The 26,756-nt window shown below is 41.1% G+C and overlaps 1 protein-coding gene across 1 annotated transcript in view; it reads left to right on the forward strand.

The window, feature by feature from the left end:
• LOC149240034 (single-stranded DNA-binding protein, mitochondrial-like) overlaps positions 1-26,756 on the forward strand; it is a 308,565-nt gene that overhangs the window by 67,087 nt on the left and 214,722 nt on the right. The window contains exon 2 of the mRNA XM_089373616.1: positions 20,675-20,772. Coding sequence (XP_089229742.1) covers positions 20,703-20,772 — 70 coding nt within the window. The 5' untranslated portion in view covers positions 20,675-20,702. The remainder of the gene's footprint in view (positions 1-20,674; positions 20,773-26,756) is intronic.

Below are 26,756 nucleotides of genomic sequence, written 5' to 3' on the forward strand. Positions count from 1 at the left end.
CCCGCAGCAGGTTTTGGGGCTTAAAGCCCAAGTTTTGGTCAAAGATGGTGTAGAACTTCGCGAAGTACGGGCGCGGAGCGCGAATTGTATAATCGAGTCATATGGTTGTCCACCCTAAGAATTGTAATTTAATGTAAAGATGTGTCATCCTACCCATGGTCCACGGACTATGGGATTGTATAAATAGAGCAAGGCTCTAAGTGTAGAACTGAGCTTAGTAGAGAATAGAGAGAGATGCGAAGGCATGGTTAGAGCATAGAGTGGAATCTGAAGTGTACTGGGTCGTAATGGCAGGAAAAAGCTCTGCAGCTGAGTGCGTAGAGGCCTAGTAGAGTCCGCAGCTGAGTGCGCAGGGCAGAGTTGGGTTTGTATTTGGTATTGAAAGATAATAAAGAGAAGTTTATTCTGTGCATTTGTTCTGGAATCTTTATGTTGATGTTATACATTACTTTTACTCTGTTTATTTACTGCACGCACTCGATGAATACTCGTATGAATGCCTATATGTGAATTTAATCTAAGTAATCAGCTAACGGAGACTAATTAAGGAAGACTTGGGTAAATAACACGTGTTGCGCTGTGGCTAGAACTGCGCGAAGATGGTATCACAGGGCGCGGCGTACCCGCAGGTGCGCGTAGCGCAAAAAGTGCGAAGGTTGGACCGTGTACCAATTACCTCACCTCAGACATACCAGGGTGCGGAAACTTGGTTCTAGCACCCTCCCATACTACTTCAGGTGAGACCTCAGTTCGCGCTCCGCGCATTGTTGCCGAAAGGGCCAGTAGTGTCGGGATTTGCTTGGCTAAATCACCTCTGAACCTGGGTTAGGCCCCACTAAGCCAACAAATGGTTCTGTTGCTGGGACCGGGATTTGCATAAGGGATGTCTGATGTCGTGCCACTGGAACCCAACAAAGAAGGAAATTGAAGAGTGGTTGGATAAGAAGATTCACGAGTTCGCAGCGCAGGAAAACAGAAATCCGCGGGTATCTAAGGAACAGTGGTTGGATCACTATTTGTACACTGAAATCCACGAGATTTTCTTTGCATCCTTTCCGTCGGAGCTGTATGAGTGGATTGCGAAGTTAGTAGATAGCCAAGGAAGGTGTAGGCTCGACAAACCAATAGTGTGGACTCCGGAACTAGTGTGCAGACTAGAAGCCTCAGAGGATAAGATAGCGCGAGCTGTGGACCACTGGCTCGACCGAATCATAGGAGGATTTATCACTGAGTTTGCGGTGGACACGACCGTCAGTTACAATGAGGCAGAGCAACGTTTTCTCAAGGGACTGTGAGGTAAGTATATTAAATCTTTGAACACTTGGATTAAGATGTTGTTATGTGAAAAACAGGTTATGCGAATAAATTAATGTTTGGGACTACGCGGAGCGGAAAGATCTACAGAAGCGGAAGTAGTGAAGAAGTAGAAAACAGTCCCTTAATTTCACCCTCGCGGGAGAGCGAGGACGAGCTCGCGAAGGTTTCTCCGAGAAGCGCGGTTAGTTTGATAAGGCAACAGATTCTGTGGTTACCACCTCCACCCACACTGCCACCTGCTTCACCTCCCTCACCTCCATCTCCACCTACTCCACCCCCACTGCCTCCATAGTTCAGTATGGCGAGTGCGATCAAACTACCAGTATTCAGAGGAGTAGGGAATGAGGATCTGGACCAATTCTGGTTCGTGGTAAGAGCAGTATGGGAAGCACAGGGTGTCATGGACGACAATATTAAGAAGGCTACATTGGTGAGCGCACTGCAGGATTGCGCATTAACATGGTATATCAAGCATTCTAACGACCACCCAAATGCAGGGATAACAGAGATCCAGAATGCGCTGAATAGGGAATTTAGCAGACCAAAGTCAAAAACACAATCAATCATCAGGTTTAAAGAGATCACGATGCTCCCGGGCGAGACTCCTTGGGATCTGGATCAACGGCTGAAGAGTACGATCTGCGAAGCCAATATGACGTTGACAAATGGACAACATCGCGCATGGTTTGTAGCATCTCTGGCACCGCACTTGAGGACGACGCTGTCACAACAGAAACTTTCCACCCAGGCCGAAGCATTGGAAATGGCAATGAGGTTACATGAGACCTCGATACAAGACCCTGGGTTGGGAGTTCAACAAATCCACGCAACTACAGAATTTATGTTTGGAAATGCAAAGCTTGAAGCAGGATAGGGCATTGCGGCCAGAGGCGCGCGAGGAAGTATGGTGCATAAAATGCAAAGGCCAGGGCCATGACAAGGATCACTGCCCAGTGTTCGTGAACTACTTGGCAAGAAGAGGGCCAATGCTGCTGAGACCGGAGGCGCAGGCAGGGTCGAGTTCGACACCCGCTTTATGGTGCGCGATCTGTCAGATAGGAGGGAAACACACGACGGACAATTTTCATTTGCTGTAGAAATATACACAGACACCGCAACAATTGTTTTGTAATTTCTGCAGGTCGGTAGGCCACGATGAGCGCACTTGCCGCAGTTATGAGCTAATGATGGATCGAACCCCAACCTATAGGGTGTAGACCGAAACGCGAGCCCTTGACCCAGATACGGGGATGGCGCGCGCTAGATTTCAGGGGCGAGGACGGGGATGAGGTGGAATGGGACCAGGAAGGGGCCGCGAACAGTTAATTTGTTACAATTGTGGAGGACCAGGGCACTATGCCCGCGATTGTACCAACCCGACGAGGATATCTTGTTCGTATTGTGCTCAGTTTGATCATGAAACAATAGACTGTCCTATGTTGATCACAAAGATGTGCAAAAAAGGGGTATTCTAGCCTCCCCCGACTCAGAATATACAGATGATGAAGTTTGAGCTGTGCAAATAAGACTCGAATGTAAACATGATGCTTAGAAGCGGTACGGCCACGGGAGAAGATATGGGGAAACAGCCAGAGGAAAGTACATGGGTTCGCAAGGCTCCTGCGAAGGAACTCGAGTTTGACTTAGAACACGCAAAGGAGACATTCATGGAAGCTAAGAAGAGCTTTGTGGAGGCCTCCACTTCAGGTAGTAAGGATCAACCAGAGCCAGGAATGGATCCTTCAATGCTCACTACCTTTTTGGAGACATGCATGAAACTGTTGTGCGACAGCAAGGCGGTTAAAGGACTATAGGAACTGATCACCAGGTGCGCGGGGTCAGGGGAACCGTGCGTCATCCAGAAATTGGGGAAGCATGCATTGCACACTGGAAGGGAAATGAGGTTGACTGCACAAATTGGGGAATATGAAATGAATCAGGTAATCCTAGATCTGGGTTTGGACGTGAATGTATTACCGAAGCAAACATGGGAACGCATGGGCAGGCCCGCGTTACAGTGGTCCCCTATTCAATTACGAATGGCGAACCAACATAAGATTTTGCCCATGGGAGGTTGCAAGGGGTAACAATTGATATTGAAGGCACGAGCGCGCAGGCAGATTTTGAAGTAATAGAGATTGTCGATGACAACAATCCCTATCTCGCGTTGTTAGGAATAGACTGGGCCACCGATATGAACGGAGTCATCAACCTGAAGAAGCGCAAAATGATCTTCGAGAAAAAGTCACTACGCGTAGTAGTCCCACTAGACCTAGCCGAAGGAGCGCGCTACACTAAACCAATGCGCGATGATGATCTTGATTGTATTTACAAGATAACTGCGCGAGACCAGGATTGGGTGAATCCGACTGCAGATGGGAGGATCTCGTGGGAGCGCGAAAGCTCTTGCACTTCGGATTCAGACGAAGAAGTAGAGCGCTGGCAGAATCGGTTGCACGAAGTGACAACGCTGAATTGCAACATGATGGTTAGATCACTGCGCTGCGTGACAACGGAAGCAAGAGAGCTGCTGACATATGATGGATTGACAACGGTGGATGAATTCCTGAGCAAATTTGAAAGTGCGGTACCGGAACAACAACGGTTCGATGCGTTGAAGTGGGAACTGCGCGCAACACCCGCACGATGGTGGGGTACACATCAAGGAAATTTCGAGGACTGGCGCGGATGTAGAAGGATGATGCGCATACAATTTGGCAAACCGTAGCTATGGCTAGAAGACAAATACAATGGACGAGATGACCCACGCACGCACCTCGCGAAATGGACCAAGGTCTACAGGGAAGAACCACAGCGTAAATGGGTACACTTATTCTACCATACCTTGGATATAATACCCATGAACTGGTATACTGAGACAGAACTCTGACATGTTATAGGCGAATGGGATGTCTTGTGCGAGGGCTTTTGGTTAACATTCACATTTGAAGACCGATGGTCGGATACTGTTGACGATGCGCTACAAGCAGTAAAAGCCGCCATCTTCAAAGTACCACAGGAGCCATTGGAAATGCTGCAACTAGTATGGGCAACCCAGTTAAGCAGCGCTCTAGAATGTTATAACGTGTAGGTGGAGGAGGATGATAACGACCCCCGAAATATTGATATTCCAGAAACCGAAGGTTGTCGCGAGGTTTGAGGACCATCAATTGAGGATCCCAACATCACCGCGCCACTAAAAACAAAGCAGGTAAACATTGATACAGAAGCGGAGCCAAAGTATGTGATGCTTGGGGACTATTGGGATGATGCTACGGTAGATAAGGTCGCTGAGTTACTCCGCGAATACCAAGACTTGTTCCCGACCAAAATCACGGACTTAAAACAGATCATTGGCGACTTAGGGATTGTTGTAGCTTATATTGTGTTTAAGCTTATTATTCATTTTTATCACAATGTGTGGTCTAAAAATCATTGCAGGGGTTCAACCTTAATGAAGCTCTCTTATCCGCAAAGTCTAAAAGAAATGAAGCATTTTATTTATTATATATTAGAATCACAAAGGAAACAATTGTTAAAGAATCGGCCCATGTGATCAAGTCAAATCGCAATATAAATAGTTATATGGAGCGGGTCTCGTTATATATATATGTGTTAGCGATGCGATTAGATCGCAATCGCAAAAAGTGCAGTGGGCAGTTATATGAATTATTACCACGGGAATCACCGATTGCCGATTGCGATAAGCAGTTAATAAAACACTGAACAGGCGGACCCAAAATATATATATATATATATATATATATATATATATATTTTGTTGTAAAGTTTTGGCGGGTCCACTATATCGAAAAGCCCTTCATATACATTATGGTTACGCATTTTTATATGTATTTCTATTATAAAGGATTATAATAGAAATAAGCGCTAAATGACCAAACCCGAAAACATATATATTGCATTTTATAATGCCGGCGGGTTCGTAGAATGCCTTATGTATATGTGTTGGTTCATAGCGCTGATTGCGATTTGCGATTGGGATTCCAGACCCGATATTATATATGCCATGTTTTATATTTCCGGCGGGTCCGCCATATCACAGATTGTTAAGGTTTGGGTTAATACATCCATTGATAGCGCCGATTGTGATTTGCGATGGGTTTCGGATTCGATATTACATATATTATGTTTAACTCTCCCGTCACGTCCGTTATATCGCATATCATTAAGTTTTATATTGATATATCATTTGAAAGGGCCGATTGCGATTTGCGATATGAAGCGGATCCGATGGATTTATGAAGCATAATTAATTATTTTTGAGTTCCATAATAATCAAAGGTTTGCATTAATTTTGCTGTGTAAAAGGAAAAATCAGTGTTAAAGCCGAATTTGAAGAGGAAGGCAGTTGGGCATGTTTTCTTTGTATTTTGGCCAATCAAAATGCCCGATACTTAAGTAAGTCTAGATTTATGCACAAGTTAAAGTCAAGCACTGTTTATTATGGTTAAAGCAGATTAATCATTATTAAGGCATATACAGAAGAACTTAGCGATCGATTAACAGAGCAAGCCAACAGTTATTCTCATCTTCTCATTCAGTTATTTCTTATTATTGTATGTTCTTTGAGGTGTCTTTTACCTCTGTAAAATTTTGTAATAGTTTTTACTTCATATAGCTAGAGAAGCAGTTTAGTAGTTTGAGAGTTCCAAAGATCAACAACTGTTTCACAATGTATAAGGAGGAAAATTTACAAAGAAAGGGTTGGTGGTTGGAATTTTGGAGAACCCTCAGATTAGGCCACTATATTCCTGATATAACTGTTGATTAATGAAAGAATCAGGAGTTTCCATGAATTGTTGGGTATAATTTTGTAACCTCTCTGTCATGTGTCATCTTATGTTTTCTTCTTTCAAGTATAGTAATGAAGCTGCAGGTCTTTATTTGCTTATGTGGATAAAGTTAAAATTCCTTAAAAGAGCGCTCCTATACTTGAAGTTTTCACCTTCCTAAGTTATAGATAATAGTTTTTGTGTAAGGCAACATATTATCTTTAACTTCTCCAAGGGTCACAGATAGTAGTTTCTGTGTTAAGTAGCATATTGTCTATGATTCAGTTCTCATTTTCATAATTCTTCTAAGTGATGGATAGTAGGTTCTGCGTTAAGCAACATATTATCTTTAACTTCTCCTTCAAGCTTTCTTCATTTATCATTTATACTTAGCAACAAATGGCATTCTGAGATGTTCTGGTCATAGATGTATTAAAGGCTAAAGACCAAGTTTTCCAGGTCCTTCATTTGAGAACACAACAAACAATAAAGTGACAAATAAGTGACAACAAACAATAATCATTAATGTCTTAAGCACAATTTCTCCACAGCCAGGAAATTGGTTTCTTAAGGAACAATAGGGATGATGAAGATCACTCTGAAACCGGACGCGAAGCCAGTTAAGCAGCGACCTTACCGCTTGAACCCAAAGTATAAAGAAAAGGTCCACAACGAATTAGATAAAATGCTCATAGCCAGAATTATCGAACCAGTGGAAGAATCCGATTGGGTGAGTCCTATGGTAGTGCAGGAGAAAAAATAGAAAGGCGAAATAAGAATATGCGTGGACCTCAGGAAGCTCAACGACGCTTGTGTTCACGATCCATTCCCGACACCATTCACAGATGAAGTATTGGAGAATGTTGGTGGTCAGGAAGCTTACTCATTTACGGATGGCTTCTCAGGGTACCATCAGATTAAGATCGCGCCGGAAGATAGGAGCAAAACAACCTTCGCAACAGAATGGGGCTGCTTTCAGTACACTGTTATGCCCTTTGGACTGAAGAACGCGCTAGCAATATTCTCACGCATAGTGGTGGCGACGTTCAAAGAATACATCCACAAGTTCTTGGAGGTCTATCTGGACGATTGGACTGTCTTTGGATTAGTTAAGCACCATGTAGCGAGCTTACGGTTGATGCTGGATACTTGCTGCCGACACCAGATTGTGCTGAACCTTAAAAAGTGCACCTTCCTCATTCCCTTTGGCAACCTGTTAGGCCATGTGGTCTGCAAACAAGGCCTGATGGTGGACCTTGTGAAGATTGCTGTTATTCTGAATCTGGAAGCACCGCGCAGTGTCAAACAGTTACGCGCTACTTTGGGGCACACTGGCTACTATAGGAAGTTTATCAAGAGTTATGCCCAAATAACCGCGCTGATGGAAAAGCTATTGAAAAAAGATGTGACATACTGCTGGAATGATGATTACATGAAGAGTTTGGATGTCCTAAAGGGGAAACTGGCCTCCACGCCAATTTTGGTCTTCCCGAAATGGGACGTGGAATTTCATGTACATGTTGATGCGTCGTGTATTGCGTTGGGAGTCGTACTCACACAAGAGGGCGTAGAGGGTGTGGATCACCCGATCGCGTTTGCGAGTCGAAGATTGTCCAAAGCAGAAAAGAACTACTCTACCACCGAACGTGAGGGGTTGGCAATGGTGTACGCGCTCCAAAAATACCAACACTATTTACTTGGAGGACATTTTAAGATGTATACCGACCATTCTGCGTTGAAATACTTGGTGAACAACCCTGTGTTGGGGGGCGCATATGCAGATGGCTCCTACTGTTTCAAGAATATGATTTTGAGGTCATAGTCAAGCCGGGATGCTTAAATGTAGGACCAGACCACTTGTCACGAATTGAGACGGGCGAGGAACCAACAAATTTGGAGGAGGGACTACCTGATGCACAACTCTTTGCAGTACGCGTCGCGGATGGACACTTCAAAGATATAATCCATTTTCTAACAATAGGGACTGTGCCGAAGGAGTACTCAATCCAATAGAAGAAGGAATTGGTGGTGCGCGCGACGGACTTTTCTGTCATCGCAGGGCACCTCTACAAGATGGGCAACGATGAGATATTATGAAGATACGTACCTGAATTTGAATGAGGTTAGATCCTTGCGGAAGCACATGGGGGTGCTGCAGGAGGACACTATGCAGGACGCGCGATTGCACAAAAGATTCTTCGCGCAGGGTTATGGTGGCCAACCCTGCACCAGGATTTGAAAGCGCATTGTAAGGCCTGCGATATATGTCAAAGGACGGGAAAACCATCACGAAGGGACGAGATGTTGTTAAATCCCCAAATGACACTGCAACCATTTGAGAAATGGGCAATCGACTTTGTGGGCCCAATCAAACCTCAGGGAAAGATGGGTGCGCGCTACATCATCACCACGACGGAGTACCTGACACGATGGGCGGAAGCACAACCGGTCAAGGACTGCACGACTGCCACGACTGCAAAGTTTTTGTTCGAAAACGTGTTGACATGATTTGGTTGCCCGAAAATCTTAATGAGTGATCGCGGAACACATTTCTTGAATGAAACCATTAGCACACTCACAAAAGAGTTCCAGGTTTATCACCAGAAAAGTACACCATACCACCCACAGGCTAATGGAACAGTAGAAGCATTCACTAGAACACTAAAGACTGCATTGACCAAAATATGTAACGTGCAGCGAGACGACTAGGACCTGCGTATTCCTGTTGTGTTATGGGCGTACAGGACAACGTGCAAGAAATTGACAGGATAGACACCATTCTGGTTGGTTTATGGTACGGAAGCAATCATGTCGATGGAATACATCGTACCTAGTCTACGAATAGCAACGCTCACAGGCATGATGGACTGCGAAGCTTTGGAAGAAAGGCTCGCGCAATTAGAAGAACTTGAGGAAGAACGATTTCTGGCCGGATTTCACTAGCAGGTACAAAAGCAGTGTGAGAAAGCCTGGCACGACCGCCATATCAAGTTGCGCACCTTCAAGGTAAACGATTTAGTGCTGCTGTATGACAGCAAGTTCGAAAAATTTCCCGGAAAATTCAGAATGCACTGGTTGGGACCATATGTGGTAAAAGAGGTCACAGATGGAGGCGCGGTCCAACTAGTCAAACTTAATGGAGAACCCTTCCCAGGAAAAGTAAACGACAGTCGCCTGAAGCCCTACACGGGTGGGCCGGCTATCTGACTAACCGACTGAAGCACAATCTTCGCGACCCGAGGAGCCGGACAGGGGTGCGGGACTATAAACACAAGCACTAGAAGCCAGTACCAAAGAAGAGAATTGAGTCAGACGCAGATGATTCAGAAGCAGAAATGGAGCAGATCCAGTAGACGGCAGAATAGTGCGCTGCGGACCTTCGCGCAGCATAGGCACAGTTGGAGGGGCTCTGTGCCAAGATCGCTACACTAGCAGAGTGACTCAGGATGAGTCACGATGATTGTGTTGGGGGCCTGTTGGGCATGGGATCCCCTGCAACAGGTTTTGGGGCTTAAAGCCCAAGTTTTGGTCAAAGATGGTGTAGAACTCCGCGAAGTACAGGTGTGGAGCGCGAATTGTATAATCGAGTCATAGGGTTGTTCGCCCTAAGAATTGTAATTTAATGTAAAGATGTGTCGGCCTACCCATGGTCTGCGAACCATGGGATTGTATAAATAGAGCAAGGCTCTAAGTGTAGAGCTAAGCTTAGTAGAGAATAGAGAGAGATGTGAAGGCATGGTTAGAGCATAGAGTGGAATTTGAAGTGTACTAGGTCGTAGTGGTAGGAAGAGGCTCTGCAGCTGAGTGCGTAGAGGCCTAGTAGAGTCCGCAGTTGAGTGCGCGGACCCCTACAGTTGAGTGCGTAGGGCAGAGTCGGGTCTGTACTTGGGATTGAAAGATAATAAAGAGAAGTTTATTCTGTGCATCTGTTCTGGAATCTTTATGTTGATGTTATACATTACTTTTACTTTGTTTATTTACTGCGCGCACTTGATGAATACTCGTATGAATGCTTATATGTGAATTTAATCTAAGTAATCAACTAACAGAGACTAATTAAGGAAGACTTGGGTAAATAACACGGGTCGCGTTGCAGCTAGAACTGCGCGAAGACAGTATCACAGGGCGTGGGGTACCTGCAGGTGTGCGTAGCGCAGTAAGTGCGAAGGTTGGACCGCGTACCAATCACCTCATCTCAGACATCCCCAGGGTGCAGAAACCTGGTTCTAGCACCCTCCCATACTACTTTGGGTGAGACCTCAGTCTGCGCTCTGTGGACTGTTGCTGAAAGGGCCAGTAGTACCGGGATTTGCTTGGCTAAATCACTTTTGAACTTGGGTCAGGCCCCACTAAGCCAACATAAACTAAGATGCAAAAAAGAGTTAGCAAATGCAAGGAATGAGTTAGTGATTAGCTCTAGTCTAGGTTAATAAGTCAACAAGATCCCCCTTTTAATGGAGAAAAAAGGATACCAAGGGATTGTGATCCCAAGCTCCCTCAAACAAAATGATGCCTTTATTATTATTAATTTTACAATGAATCCCTAGACAAAGAGAAGGGTCCTAAAAACTTTGAAGAGAATTACAATAATAAAATTGATTTAATAATGAACTCCTTTCTCCTCAAAGAACAAGACTGATCTCATTACTCTTCCAATGGAAAACTCCTCCAAAATGATGGATCTAACCTTAAAACCTCACAACCTTAAACCAAGGAATGAATATAGTCATGAAATTGCTCACCGCGTTGATGATTTAGAGGCTACAAAGCTCATAGCTTAGACAAAATTTACTAGTTTTAAACAATGTATTCCTTGCCAAAATTTTGGTGAAAAAAATGTTCCAAAATGAGCAAAATCTCTGCAAAACAGTGAAAGGTTAGCATCTCTTCAAGTACACTTGGCCAAGGCTAGAGATAGGTCTAAAAGCCTCATGGCCTAGCCACAAAATGATATTTTTTTTTAAAAATTTTTATTGAAGTTTGAGGGTAATTTTATGAAGGTCTTAAGGCTTGATTTCAATCAAAATTTTCTCTTGCAACTTCCTCCAATTAGCTCCTTTCGAACTAGAGAAAAGGTTACCAAATAGGCTGTCGACCTTCAAGGAGAGTGGGCTTCAATGGTTTCAATTGGTGCAAATTTTGTTTGTTAAGGGAATGAGCCTTCAAACAAAAACATTTTGGCTTATAAATCGTGATGAAAACCTCTTCAAACCCCTTCGCCTCTCACTGCAAAACCATTGTTAGACAAACAAGAGAAGTATTGAGGAAAGAAACTTTAAAACCCTTGCGGCTTAATCAATTAAACACAAAAAATTTCTATGCCAAAACATGATGTAGCCCTCCTTAAATCGATGAAGGAGAGAGAGAGATTTCAAAGCTCGACCTCTCTAAAAATTTTGATTCTTAGCCTGCAAGAAAAACAAGTTAAAACCCAACGAAATCACTTGAAAAATTTTGCAAAGAAAATTGAGAATGAATTTCCTTAGGAAAAATTTGAATTTGAGGAGAAGAAAATCCTCAAACCCTAGCGGCTTATGAAGAGACGGGATAGGATTCAATAGATTTGAATTTCTTCTTTGATCTTTGATTAAAACAACCCACAGGAAAAATGATTCTAGAAATTTAGAATTTTAGATCAAAACCCTTGCCCTCCTTCTTAAGATCTGCAAGCAAATGTTAAGATAAAAACCCATGAATATATATATATATATATATATATATATATATATCATAGTTTTAAAAACTGGAACCAGTGACCAGACCAGTCCACCTAATAAACCGGGTTTCAAACCGGAACTGGTCAAACTGGGACTAGTTAGGTCTAAATGAACTGGTCTTTAAAAAAATACATGAAATAATTAGTTTTTAATAAAAAACTATTTTTAAGATTTAAAACCATGATTCCAAACCAATAGAGACAAAATATGCAAGGTTTTCTCATCTATATACCATGTAAAGGTGAATATATCAAAATGGCATCGAGTGCAATACATATCAGCAACAAAATACATAATCAATGAGGCTCTAAATGGCCTCTATAGTCCGAAAACAATGCTCTAAGCTATGGTGTTACTGACCTACTACAAGTCTACATATCAATGATCAACAACATGATCACTCCTCAACATGATCAAACTCATCACCACTACTAGACGAGAGATCAACATGAGCTACATAAATAATATGGCTCAAAGTTTGAGGACTCCTAAAACTCCTTCACAACTTTAGTAGTAGTAGCAAAAATAGACATCAAAACTACATATCACTGATCAACATGGTCACCCATGAAACTCATCATTCATTCAACGCTACTAGAAATGGGATCATCAACAAGAGATACATAAACATCATCTAGCTCAAAGTCTTCGGACTTGGATTACTCAACCTTATAACATGATAGAAATTGAAAACATTTAACATGCCTGACCAATGATTTTGGTTTGAGTGAAGGGTTCATCTCCTCAACCTTATAATGTGGTAGAAATAGATTAGCATGCCTAACCAGTTGTTTTGCTTTGAGTGAAGGGTGCATTCTTGTTAAGGCCATGGTAGAGGAATTCAACAATGAATACCACCAACATCAACAAAGTTCAACAATCAATGCCACCAACATCAAGGTTCTTAAAGGGCTTCATGCTCTTGATCAAATGCCAATCTCATACCGTCACGCATGATAGAATCAAATGGAAACATTGCAAACCCCCAAACCATGAAATCCTGAAAACCATTAAGTCTACTGAATTTTGAGTGAAATCTAAAATTCTAGTTTCTCCATATGAAATCCAATGAGGTTGAAACCACTCTCAAACATCTTGAGTCATTTCATGGTAATGTTAAGAATTTAAGTAAAAGGATGAAAATGAAAGTGAAAATGAAAGGAAATGTCACTTTTGCTATAAGAATTTAACATTACCATTAATTGCCAACATTGCTAGTGTTGAGATGTGTCAGGAAAATGAGAGGGTAGGCATGTTTTTCTTGGAGGGACTATTTTTGGAGGAAAACAACTCCAAATTTCCCTCAAAACAGCTTCAAAACTCACAAATAGTTGCCCTGGCAATAAATTGGCCGATTTATGATGGTACTGACCCATTTGACCATAAACTGACCGGTTCCATCATAAACTGACTGGTTTGGTTCGGTTTTTGTGAAATTTGGCGAAATGGACCCTTAAATCGGGTTTTTTGGCCGGTTTGACCCAGTTGCCCAATGAACCGGCTGGTTTGACCAGTTTTCGGTCTAAGCCGACCGATTTTTAAAACTATGATATATATATATATATATATATATATATATATATATATATATATATAGGGTTAGAAAGAATATTTACAAATAAATTACAAGTATGATCTATGGGTATGAGGATACCTTTGCCGGTAGATCAAGATAATATAGCTCTAGAAATAGCAGATATATCAATGAAAATGCTTTAAAATAAGTGAGATAAATTTTTAAATGGATGATCTTGGTAGAGAAAAAGGCGAGAAACTCCCTTCAAAGATGTTCTTATAATGAGCCTTTGAGAATCCCACTATGGGTTCTTAGTTATTATATGCAAATGAGATGGTGTTGAGAAATCTAGGGCAACATATAGTTTAGATTTCTTAACTTGATTTCTCTTATACTTTGACAAGTTCTTGTGATTATTATATTAGTTCTTCATCATTATTATTATGCTCTGTTCATCATCAAGACAAATTCCAAACAAGAAGATCAAAAATACAACAATAGGACACCAAAGATAATCTCCAAGCCAAGGAAAAACCCCTCAATAGGGGAGACCCAAAGAAGTCATTCCTATAGAATCAATTCAAAGAACACTTCCAAGACCATATACCCAATGCCAACACACCAAGACCAGGTTAGCCACCCAACCAAGAGATTTACTCATTCAACAAAGTTTGTTGCTTGTTTTTTACAAGATTCAGACCTATGGAAACCCTAGTTTCCACAGAAAATTCGCACAAGAGAGTAAAAACAAGATGTATGATGTCCTCCACTTCTTCACTGGTCTTCATCCCTTCTCCCAAATACTTCACACTTCTTCCTTTTCTTTTCTATCTGTAGACCAAATGTAAGAGATATATACTGAGTGTATGTCAAATGGAGGTCGAGTTCCTCCCTTTATATAGGATTCTTTGAGTGTTGGATGGGCCTCCACTAGGCCAACATGAAGAGTTGGCCGACTTGATCTTGGTGGTTTATTTACATAAATAATATTTCTTTTTCTTATTACATGAGCCCCAAAGGGTCTTTTACATCATGACTTTGACTTTGACTCAAGACAAAACCCTAGAGCACACAATGGGTGCTGGACCTAGGACCAATGACCATGGGCAAGAAACCCATTTTTCAAATAAATAATTTTCTTTTCTTCTTTTGACAAGTATAATAATGATTACATCATTTAATGAGCCAAATATAATTATGAAGACCGACACTAGTTACAACTTTCATCAGATGGAGACTCAAACAAGAATTACTCCAAATGCTTGACTCGAGGAGATGGAGATCCAAACAAAAATTACTCCAAGTGCTCAATATATGATCACATAAACATTTTCTACACAATTTTGAAAGATATTGTTAGTTTCATAGGAATTGGATAGCACAACGAGAAGGAAATCTAATAGCATAAACAAGAACCATCAGATTTTCCTAATCAAATGTGTTTCCCCATCCAAACTAAAGGATCAAACAAGCTACAATAAATCCGCTAGGCTAATTAAAATAACAAGTTAAATAATTTAATAGAAATTTAAGCATAAATAATCAGAGTAATGTTACCATCACAAGTTGAAGACATACACACATAACTTTGCCCCAAATGCTTTTGTTTTTATTAATCAGAGAAAAATATTATAGAGCTTCCAGAGCCAATTACACCATCCAATGATGATTACAATGAGGAGCCTTAGGCTCAATTTATAGAAAAATGAGAGATCCAGATCCCTCTCCAAGTGGAAATGGATAGGTCTAATGAATTGCACAAATTTGACTTGATCCCGGAGAATAACAACTAGTTGAAGATTGATCCATGCCAAAATTTAACCCTGATCCTTGATTTGGAAGAAAAAATTCAAATTTGTTGGAGAAGGCTTTGATCCCAGTCCAAAAAATATTTTTTCCAACTTTTTCTCCTTAAAAAATGCTCCTTTACTTAAACAACATGGTCCAATAACTTGATTTTCCTTTAAAATCTATTTTTTCCCTTAATAGAGGGCCACAAAATATTATTTCTTGAAATTCCCTCATTCAATTTAACCACTTGGACCAAAAAAATCGATTTTCCTTGAGAAATTATTTTTTCTAGCCCAACGATTTTTTTTGTGGGATTTTCTGCCTTGGAAATGAGTCCTTCAAATTTAATCTTCCTTGGGGAATGTCCACTTTCTCCAAAAATTCGTTTTTCCACTTGGAGAGAATTTTTATTTTCTCTCATTTTAATTTTTTGACCATTTTCTGGCTAATTATTTAGCCATCTTTTACCAGAAAATAAAAATAATGACTCTAGGGGGTTATAGACACATTTTTCGACCCCCAAAGCGTGCCTAAATAGTAAGTTTAGGTGATGAGGTCTAATTATGATTACTCATACCACATATAACTTCTATAGACAACACATTTTAAATCAAATTTTACATGAAAATCCCATTGAAAGGGGAAATTTGACAATTAAAAATTGGCCTCTAGACTCAACCAAATTCTGCGAGACTCAAGACATGATCTAGTATGATAATTTACATCGACTCTATACACTAGGACTCACTTAAAACTTCACTATCAAGCCCCACCCTAGCTTTGCGGTATGCTTGGGAGAAAAACTTCGCTAATTGTTTGATGCTTGGGAAAAACACAAATAATTAGTTGAGGTTAAAAAACTCCCTAGAGTGAAACTCTTTGCTGAAAATTCTTAAGTTTACCTAGGTGTGTTACATTGCTTTATAAACATACTAGAATCATTTTTACATAGGGCCCATATGTTGGGTTGTGTTATATTCTTTCCACGACTAGCCCATGTAGTTAACCGGCGGGTTAGAGGTGGGGCGGAGCTGATTGCGTAGCGGGGGGGTCACAGGGGGTTTGAGGGGTGTAGGTAACCCCCCTCTATGGGGTCTGGGGCAGCGCCCCAGAAAATTTTGTTTTTTGGACCGTATATTAGGGTGGGCGGACCCACCTATGGTTTTGTGCATGATTTTCGCACATGGTTTTGAATGCGATGGTTTTCGGTCCATGGTATTGGATGCTTCGGCATGTATAAATATGTATTGTAACATTGAAAGGAACACAATGAAAAATCAAGTTGGTAGTCCTGATTTTGGGATCTAGGGAAAAATCTCTGTGTATATGTGTTTTATGTGTTATGCTCTCGCATTGTTTATTTTCTGTGTTTTAGAATTCGTATGCAGGTAATTTCTGTACAGGGTTAAAACCTACACCATAGGGCTGCAGAGTTTGGATTACATAATTTTGATAATCTGCTAATTGATGATGATGAATTCTGGATGCTTGATAGCTCAAACATGATGGAATGCTTTGAAGAAATGTGCACTGCTATAGGGTAGTTGACACAAAGTGGTCAACATGAGTCTCATTAGACTCATCATTCAATGGTAGGTTGCTAAGTGTATCTTGTGCTATCTTAAGGGAAACCCTCACATGGGCATTCTCTACTTAATGGGTTTTAACATTTGTCTCATTGTTTTTTTTAATGCTAAATAGGCACTTGACAAGCAACACTTTGTTAAGAAACCAAGTGTAATAGACACAAGCACTTAATTACTCCTTTTTGATAATTACTTGTGAAAAAATTGATGTCTTCCTATTACTTCTAATGTCTTCTTCATCAAGCAATTATACATGTGTTAAATCATTCAAAGAAATAGAGATCACAATGAGACAAGAGACACCAGAAATTAGGCCAGTGGCGAGTGCAAAACCCACAAGGGGAAAACCCAACAATCCTTTCCTTATAGAGTTAGATCAAAATGAGAGATATCCAAGTCAAGAACCAATACCAAACTGCCACCAAGATACCAATTCAAACCCTCCTCCAAGTCACCTCAAAAGTCAAAGTCAACATTGGTCAAACTGCTTCAAATATGTTCAAACTTAAGAATTTCAGACCTGCAACTAGGGCCAAATTTCAGGCTCTTCCATAGAAAACAAACCTCCACACGTGCGAGTTGTGGTAGTCAAAGATTCGATCAACGAGGGAATACTCTTCTTGTTTTTGCCTTGTCTTCTCTCCTTTGGCTCAACGTCTTTCTCCTTCATTAGGTGTGGAAGATACTTCTTGTTGTGATGAATGAATGAGCTTCCAAGTAGGTTGAACTTGTCTCTTATATATAGCTGTGCAAGAGGGTTGAATAGGTGCCACTTGGAGGGCTAGGCCGACTTGGTCATCTAGTGGGCTTATGACTTGTACTAAAATTCACATTCTTTTTCTTTTAAATGTCCGAAGGGGACATAAAGTAAATTTTTTCTTTCAACTCAAAAAAAATTTCTTTTGATTCTAGCACGAAGAACATGCTTGACAAATCATAATAAATACATCAATGATAAATATACATTATGAAGACCGAACCTAGTTACAGTTTCAACACTCCCTCTTAACTAGGGAGGTATTCATAATGACTCATTGAGATATTCTCAAGTTGAAATATTCTGTAAGAAAGGATCCGGATTGATAAGAATCATCAATAACATCATAACCAACATTTTCAAATTACCAAGGCCTTGACAAGTAATCTTTATCTCTCCACTAGATCAGAGCACAATGATGGGAGGCATTCAATAGGACACCATACAACCGCCTCTTTGAGACACATACTCCACCTAGGTTCCTCAAAGTAAGTCCTCCACAGGACCATTTCCTAATTCAGTGTCATATTTTTTGACTTAGGAGTGCCAGTCCTAATCGGTCACATTACTTGACATAAGGAAATGTCAGCCCATTGGACCATTCTTAAACCAGGTCAATGTACTTGACTTAGGGTGTTAACCCTAATCAGCCATAGTACTTGACACAAGAATGTTAGTCCATGATGCATATCCAATCCACCATTTTTCCTATCCGGGTCCTTGTACTTGACTTAGGGTGTTAATCCTAATCAGTCACGGTACATGACACAAGGAGAAACTAGGTGTCCATCCTCACTCCCTAGTAGTTTGGAAGGAGTTATCCACAAGACCAAGATTGTCTTGGAAATACTCAAGCTTTCCTTACATCAACTACATGTTCATCCGTGGAGACCAATTGTAGCTTCTCGACACTCATCAACTTCATATCTCAAAAAGTGTTATTTCATCATAGTGTGCTTTCGACCTTCCATGAAAAATCGGGTTTAATTGACAATCTTCATAAAGTATCAGGTCGAATCTTGCATGCCGAAAAATGGTTCATGGAGCCAAAATGCTTCACAACTAACTGCACAAGCTACAAAAATCCTACTTCCTGTTCTTCTGATAAACCGTAGCAGATCTCAAGCAAGAGCAATTATCAGTAGTACTTTTCTCATCACCAGCACTGCCATCCCAGTAATCGAATCAAATATATCAGGGAACCAATCAGCTGCTGGTATAATGATCGATTAACAACATCAGAACTTCTGCAAAATAGGTCTGCAATCCATCAACCAAACTTGGAGGTTCTTTCAAAACAATATTTCATAGGGTTTCTGCCAAACCTCAAACCCCAAGTATTAGTGTCTCAAACCAAGATCATTTATGTCAAACTCTGCTGCCAGCTCCCTCTTAAACTGAAATGCTCCGCATTAGTCAACATCTATATCATATAGTAGGATCACTGACTCATTCTTTACAATCTGTTGTTGCATGCTCAGGAGAAGGTGGATCATTAGTAGCTCCTTAGCCGTCTAATATAACATGATCAGAGAACTTTTTTGAAACTTTACTGCAATATGAGCTGCACTTTCTTTAATAACAAAGAAACACAATACCATGTCATTATGTCAAAGCTATACTCTCTGTCCAAGTCATTCTTCTTCTTGGAAATATATACAGGTATGGCACACAATGATGAGATGATGGTGCAATAAAGTAGAATATGGAGTATTTGTACTTGTTTATGTTGTTGTCTACCATCTTTGACAGTCCACTCATGTGTTGTTGAAGCCATTGTAAAGTGAGCATTGTCAACATGATGTATGGTTGCTGCATTCTAGTGTCATCTATGGGTGAAATATAGGGCTTTTGTCCAACTGGGGGGCACCTTATGACCATAATTATTTTCATTTCATTCTCATCAAATTTTTTAGTTTGTATGCTAAGTACACTGTCAACAATACTTGTGAGTTAGTTCCTCTTTTGCATCAAGACCTGGGCTCAGAGTTTTATATAATAACAGTGAATATAAAAGTAAATGCAAGTCCAAAGTAATATTCTTCTGTTCCTTTCTTTTTCTAAATATTTCTTTCTTGATTATCAATTTTTTATACTTTACTTGGCCTTTGACATCACACTTGGAGAGTAAGTGTATACATTATTAACTTTTGCAAATTAGCAGCTTGTATAATATGATCATGCATTTCCCATATAGGCCTATTCATTGATATGTGTTATTCTTTAGACAATATTTTAGAATTACTTCAAGAAGCACACCCTAAGGTTCTGCACTGCAGAGAGTGATCCTTTGGTTTATGTGCTAGGTTTGAGGGGTAGCTATTTTTTCAAAATGGCTCATGCCTTTCAGCCAACTTTATCCCGTTGAAACTCATGTCATATAGATTGGGGAACCACTACAAGGACAGTGCACTTGTGGATGGCTCAAGAATCCATTGACTTCACCTATGAATCAGTGTCCTTCACCTATGAATCAGTGTCCAGTTGGTCTACTTTAGCCAACTTAATTATGGCCTTTGCTTTTTTTAAATTTACTCTTCCAAAATGGAAGAAAAATGAGATTTACCATTATGTTATTTGCAGCTAGTTTAAAATAAAAGCTTGACAAATTTATGTTCATTAACAATGTAAATTTGATAGTAGGGTAGAAAAACTACATCATGTATGGCCTATGCTTCTGTCCATGTCTAATTTGCACTTTTCATCACTTCGATTAGTGTTGGAAAGGTGAGGGTTATGCTTTCATATATTATTGTTAATTGTTCATATTGTCGAGCTGGCATTCTCATTTATTTCAGTTTGTGACTTTTCATTGTATATTATTTTTTCAATTGAGTTTAGTTTTCACTGTAGATTTTGAATGTCTATAAGTATTGTTCTTTAAGGAGAAAGTTATTTTTTTTATGTCAAAGTTAAACTTGCACTATTTGTGCCTTTATACTGCATTATATCATTCAAAGCCTTTGTAGGAGAGAGAGAAAAGATGATCGTTAGTAGGAGAAAGTTTTTGTTGTTGGAGGGAATGTTGTTCTAATCTATGGTTTTCTATAGCTTATTGTTGAGCCCACAATGTGGAATTCTCATTCATTTTAGTGGTCATTTCAAGCTCCAACTTTTGGATAATCATGGAAATGCTTCAAAATTGATTTCAGTCTCTTGATTATAGAATAATAATCTCATGTTTCTTGTCTTTGTAGGTTCATTGGTTATCATCCATATAACTGCATGGCACCACGTTTAATAAATCTATTGCATCCTTTGAATAGGATGCTTGGAAGAATTGAGTTATCACCTGGTAAGTTTGTTGTTGTTGTTGTTGAAGAATACTTACTATATTTATCAAAAATATTTGCATCTAGGGAAAATAAAAAGCAGAATGGTATATACAATGGTATTTACATCCTCCCCCTTAAGCAACAAGAACAGCAATAAAATTTGAATAGGCACCGAAGTTTAACAATTTGGCATCCTTGATCAACAATTACTCTTTTGCTGACAACTGCATACATATCTCTTCTCTTCACATAAAACGAAAGGTAGACAAAGAGCTAACCTCATTTTCAAAAACGTATATACATTGAAGCTCCTAAAGAACACAGAAGGTAGAAATCCTCAAGCAATGTCAAATACCACCAACTTCCAAGAGAAGAATGGATCACAGAACACAAGTCACCCAACAACATTGCATGTCAATGTAATTGCCTTTGAAGAGTAGTGGACAGATTTATTTGAACATGCTCCCAACAAGACTTGGCCAATGGACAATTCCAAAATAAATCCGTCACTGTTTCTGCCTTGAGACAAGAAGGGCAAAGCCTATTTGAGAGGTCACTCTTATGTAGGTGTTACCCCCTCACATCTAAGGGTAACTAGAGGATATTTTTTCTTCGATGATCCACATCATAGACATTGGTCCCAAGGATGACTCTCAGGATTCTCCATAGATAATTTCTCGAAGATGCTTCGCACACCATGTTTAGCTCACTCATTTGTTGATTATGGTGCCTGATGCACATGAGGTACATTTGTCCATTGCTTCATATCAAATCTTAACACCCAATATATTTGACTTGAAAGTAGTAATCATGGATTGAATTACATAATAAATCATGATGCTTGGAAGCTATGGATTTTGGCTTGTTTCACCTTGGAAGTCATCATCAATCTCCTAATCAAGTGTTGCTACTCTTGGGTACTATTGGGGATCTTTGAAAAGGGTAAAGTGCCTAAGTCTCTTTCCATACATAACATGCTCTAACTGTCCCTTCTTCGTTGTTCTTTCTTTTGGGTTGTTACATGTCTCCTAGAAAGGTTCATGCTTCAAAATCCCATGAGAAGGGGCTTGAATGCCCGAGGTTGATGCAACTCTATAGTAAAGTTGAAGAGAAAGAGTAGGGCATAAATTTCAAAATGCAAAAGAAAATAAAGGGATATGAATAATTCAAAAGCCAAAGTGAGCCTGAGCTCTACTCCCTTGCTAGGAAGCCATTGCTCCAACTCCTTTGCAATGAAATGCATGACTAAAAAGTGTTGATTTTTTGTGTAGCATCGAGAGGTATTCTCACCTTGCTAAAGGAAATCTCCAAGTTGCTTAAGAGAAATTAAATATATATATTTTTTTTCTTTTAAATTTTGGAGCATCATGTAGGCTCAAGAGGACAAGTTGGCCCCACCATGTAAGGGTGTGTCCCTTGAGCAAATTCACACCCATTCAATCAATGTATACACTGTTTTTTTCCCGGGGAGAAAATATCATAATTTCCATTAATTTGTGAAAATTACATGCTGTAAATGCCATAGGCATATGCAAGTACCGTGACCGTAGTCAACTGTGAAGAGTTTGTAAAAACAAGACTGTAAATTACTACAAAATGACCCTGTGATGGGTATACTGATGGCAGCTGATCATATACATATTAATTACATGTTTCAAAATTTCACCATTGGTGATTGCTGTTCTATTTGAAAAAAAGATATAAACAAAAAGAAGCTGATAAAATTAGGGCCTGTCTGCCCTCTGTAGTTCCTGATCCATATATGGTCTGTGGAAAAAGCGATAGGTCCACTCAGGTGAGTGCTCTGTAATCATCCATTCTCCTCGAGGATGATGCGTTGCTTCTTTCGATAGCTTGTCCGCACCTTCATTACGCTCCCTGTAAATATGAGTGCATGAGACATGATCAAAATGTGTTTTGAGAAATATAATATCATCCAAAATAGTTCTGAGTGTGTATGCATGGCATGTTGTTAAGTTGTTGAACCAGTTTATAACTATTTTGGAGTCTCCATATATTTGTAAGTGTCTGCACTGTTTGTGTATTGCAAAGTATAAGAGGTGTCAGAGTGTGAGCAGCTCCGCAAAGTTATTTGTGCCCTCTCCCAACCCCATGCAGATGTGAAAGAAATGTGAATCAGTCAGATGTAGGATTATGCCTCCACCACAACCCTGTGCTTGTGCTGCACCATCGAAGTAGGCCCAGGGGTGTTCTTTGTCTATGAATTCCTGTGTGATGTTCTGGGTCCTGATTGCATGTTCCTCTGCTGGGATTTCCAAGTAGCTCATATAGATTTTAGGAATGATCAATGGCCAGACTATATTTCCCCCCCTAAATATAATGTTGTTCCGACACATCCATATGTACCAGCAGACCAATAGCGGCAGGTTCCGAGCTCTCGGCTCTGTTGATGATTCCCACCACCTTTTCCAGGTGTTAGGGATATCATCACCGCTCCAGGTATGAGGGATTCTTAGTGTATGAAGGACTTGAGCCTAGGTATGTTGAGTTGTGGTACATGAGAGGAATAAATGGTGGTTCGATTCCTCCTCTGCATGGCATAAGACACACCAAGTCGGTCCTTGATATGCCCGTTTCCTGAGGTTTTCTCCTGAAGGTGTTTTGTCCATAATGATGTTCCACATCAGTAGTTTGGTGTGCGGAGGGGCTTTTAACTTCCATAGATGACTCCACCAACTCTCCAGTCTATCTGGCTTGTGGTCAGCATGTATGATATCATACCCCTCCTTAGGGGAGTAGTGCCCTTTCTTTGAAAAACCCCAGATCAGTTCATCCTCCTCGTCCCTTAGGCGCACATGGGATTCTATTAATGCCTGCAAATAATTCCTCCACTGCCTTTGCCATTGGTCCGGAATGTCCCATGCCTCCCCTTTTGCCATGCTTGTTGATATATGGTTGTGTTGTGAGGGTCCCCGAGATGTGTGATGTAGTGTACTCCATTGAGGTTTAGCAGAGTAATCAGATCCGGTGGAAGTTGGTAGGAATTCCCACTGCCTATCCATGGATCGATCCCAATCCGGATAGACCCACCATTTCCAATCCTCCATATGAGGCCCCTCCTTATGATGGGAAGAGTGTTTATTACAACCCTCCAGATTACTGATATACCCTTCTTGTTCCATGAGGGTAGTCTTAGCCAATCCAAGGCAGAGCTCGGCCATATGTATTTGTGGGTGACCACCTCTGACCAAAGGCTCTTGTGCTTCAGGAGTAGCCAACCAAGTTTTGCTGCCAGTGCCTGTGCGAAAGCAGGGAGATGTTTTAAGCCCCAACCTCCCCATTTTTTAGGAGTTGTGATCCTGCTCCATTTGACCCATGCAAAGGGTTTTCCTTCTTTGTGTCCCTTCCATAGAAAATGACAGCAGACTCGTTGAATCCTATGTAGTATCCCTTGGGGGATCCAGGCCAAGGACATCCAAAAAACTGGGGTTGCTTCCAGCACTGCTTTTATGAGCACTAGTCTACCAGCTCTGGAGAGTAATCAGTGGCTCCAATTATTTAATCTTTTTTCCACCTTTGCAATCAACCAGGTCCAGTCTGCAATTTTATATCCATCTGCTTTAATCCTGAAGCCCAAGTACTTCAATCCATCCTTCAATGCCAAGATTTGATAGGGGAAATTTTGCAGTGCTAGCTGGGTTTCTTGTTGAGTGCAGTCAGAGAAAGATATTGTAGATTTGTCCCCATTTATTTCCATTCCTGTAGCAGCACTGAATAGCTTTAGTATCTCTGTGAGTGTAATGATGTCCTGTATTCCCCCATCTAGGAATATGAGGATGTCATCAACAAATAGCAGATGTGTTATAAGACATTGTTCTGTGATCTTGAGGCCCCTGAGCCTCCCTGCTCTCTTCTCCGTCGCAATCAGTCTGCTCAGTCCTTCCATAACCAGGAGGAAAAGTAAAGGGGATAAAGGGAATCCTTGTCTGATTCCCCTCTCCGCTTGAAAGGTTTGGGAGGTAGATCCGTTAATTAGGATTGCAAAGGAAACTGAAGTAATGCACCCCATAATCCATCTGATAAATACCAGTGGGAACCCCAGATGGGTGAGTATCATCCTTAAATATAACCAACTGACCTTGTCAAATGCCTTTGAGAGGTCAATTTTAAGTGACACCCCTTTCAGATTCTTCAGCTTGATGGAGTGGAGGGCCTCTTGAGCCAAGCCTATGGCCTCATGGATTTGTCTATTTTGAAGAAAGGCAAATTGCTCCTGTGAGATGTGTTCAGATAGGATTGGCTTGATGCGATTTGCAATAATCTTTGCAATAATTTTATAGAGACAGTTGCAGAGGGATATAGGGCGGAAGTCATTGAAGGAGAGCGGGGAGTCCGATTTGGGTATGAGGGCAATATAGGTAGAGTTGATAGGGGCATAAATGCGGCCAAGGATCTGACTTTCTTCCACCACCCCGAGAAGGTCGTGTCCAATGATGTCGAAGAAGGCAAGGAAGAATTCCATAGACCAGCCATCCGGTCCCAGACTTTTGTCCTTCTTGAACCACTTGAGAGTGCTCTCTAATTCCCCCATGGAGACTGGTTTGATAAGGTCCTCCATCCCATCAGGTTCCACAAACCCAGGGAAATGACCAGCAATGCGGATGATTTCAGCAAGTGTTGTTCCAGGAGGGGCTTTGAATAGCTGCTTGAAATGTGTGATACCCAATCGAGCAAGCTGTGGGTGTGTGTTGGCAATCTGATCCAGGTCTGAGGGCATCTACCAGATGGTATTGCTGGCTTTCCTTCCATTTGCATATTTATGAAAGAACTTTGTGTTGCCATCCCCCGCTTGTAGCCAGATAGCCCTGCTTCTGAGTCTCCATGATTCTTCTCGGTCAAGTAGTATCTTAGATCTCTGAGCTTCTAGTTCTACAAGATGTAGCTTAGCTTCTATGGATAAGAAACCTCTACCACATTCATCCGTTAAGGAGGCCAACTGTGATTCAATGTCAGCCAGAGTGTGTTCATCCCTAGCTTTTTTCCTTTTTGCCCACTCAATGGTTAATCTCTTTAGCTGATTCAGGTTGCTACAGAATCCTTCAGCCTTCCTCTGGTCCATGAGTGGGGGCTGAGCTTGCCAGAACTCCGAGACCATCTTGATATAGTCAGGGTCCTTTAGCCAGGTGGAGTTAAATTTGTAAGGCGCCCTAGGTTTTCTGGATGAGCCAGCCACTTCCAGATATATGGGGGAGTGATCCGATATTCCCCCAGAACCCACCCATTGTCTATAGATGGTGAGGGATTGTAGGAGGTCTTCATGAATGAGGTATCTGTCTAGCCTTCGCCCTAGAGCTGCTTCTCTAGTCCGTCTGTTATGCCATGTTGGCATCTTCTTGTTCATAGGGACATCTATGAGGCCATATTGTTCCAAGAGGGTGCTCAGCTGATCTGAGAGGGGGTCTAGCTGTGAGTGGTGCCCCCAGGATTCCTCATGTCCGATGGAGAAATTTAGGTCACCCCCTAGAATAGTAGAATGACTGATCATGGGATTTTCCAGAAATGTTTGCCAGAAGGCCAGTCTGTTTTGATTAGGGGCATAGATATTAATAATACGAAGCTGTTTGCCCAATTCTGCCGAGAAAATGTCCATACCCAGGAACCCCTGACCTCCCCATGATGAAATCACCTTGATTGATAGAGGGTTTATCCCAATGGCTAGGCCCCCAGATCTTCCTGCCACATCCAGAGCTTGGAGGTGCCAGCTGGGCAGGATGGCTTGAAGGGTCCTAACAATCTGCTCAGATGGACCTAGGGTTTCCTGAAGTAGTATCATGTCACAGGGTACACAGTTCAAAAGTCGCTTGAGGGCCAATTTTTTTGAGGGGCTGGCCAAACCCCTACAGTTGTATGAAAGCCACTTCATCAGGGAACAGAGTCAAGGGTGTCAGGTGCTCTAAGTGCCCTTTCAATGGTGTTCTGGTGCCCCTGGGCCACATCTGCCCCCACAGATTTGATGGCTTTGGATATCTTTGAAGGTCTGCCC

Source organism: Pinus tabuliformis, chromosome 8, assembly GCF_031772625.1.
Source record: "Pinus tabuliformis cultivar Carrire ecotype Pingquan chromosome 8, CPIR1, whole genome shotgun sequence".
Lineage (NCBI taxonomy): Eukaryota > Viridiplantae > Streptophyta > Pinopsida > Pinales > Pinaceae > Pinus > Pinus tabuliformis.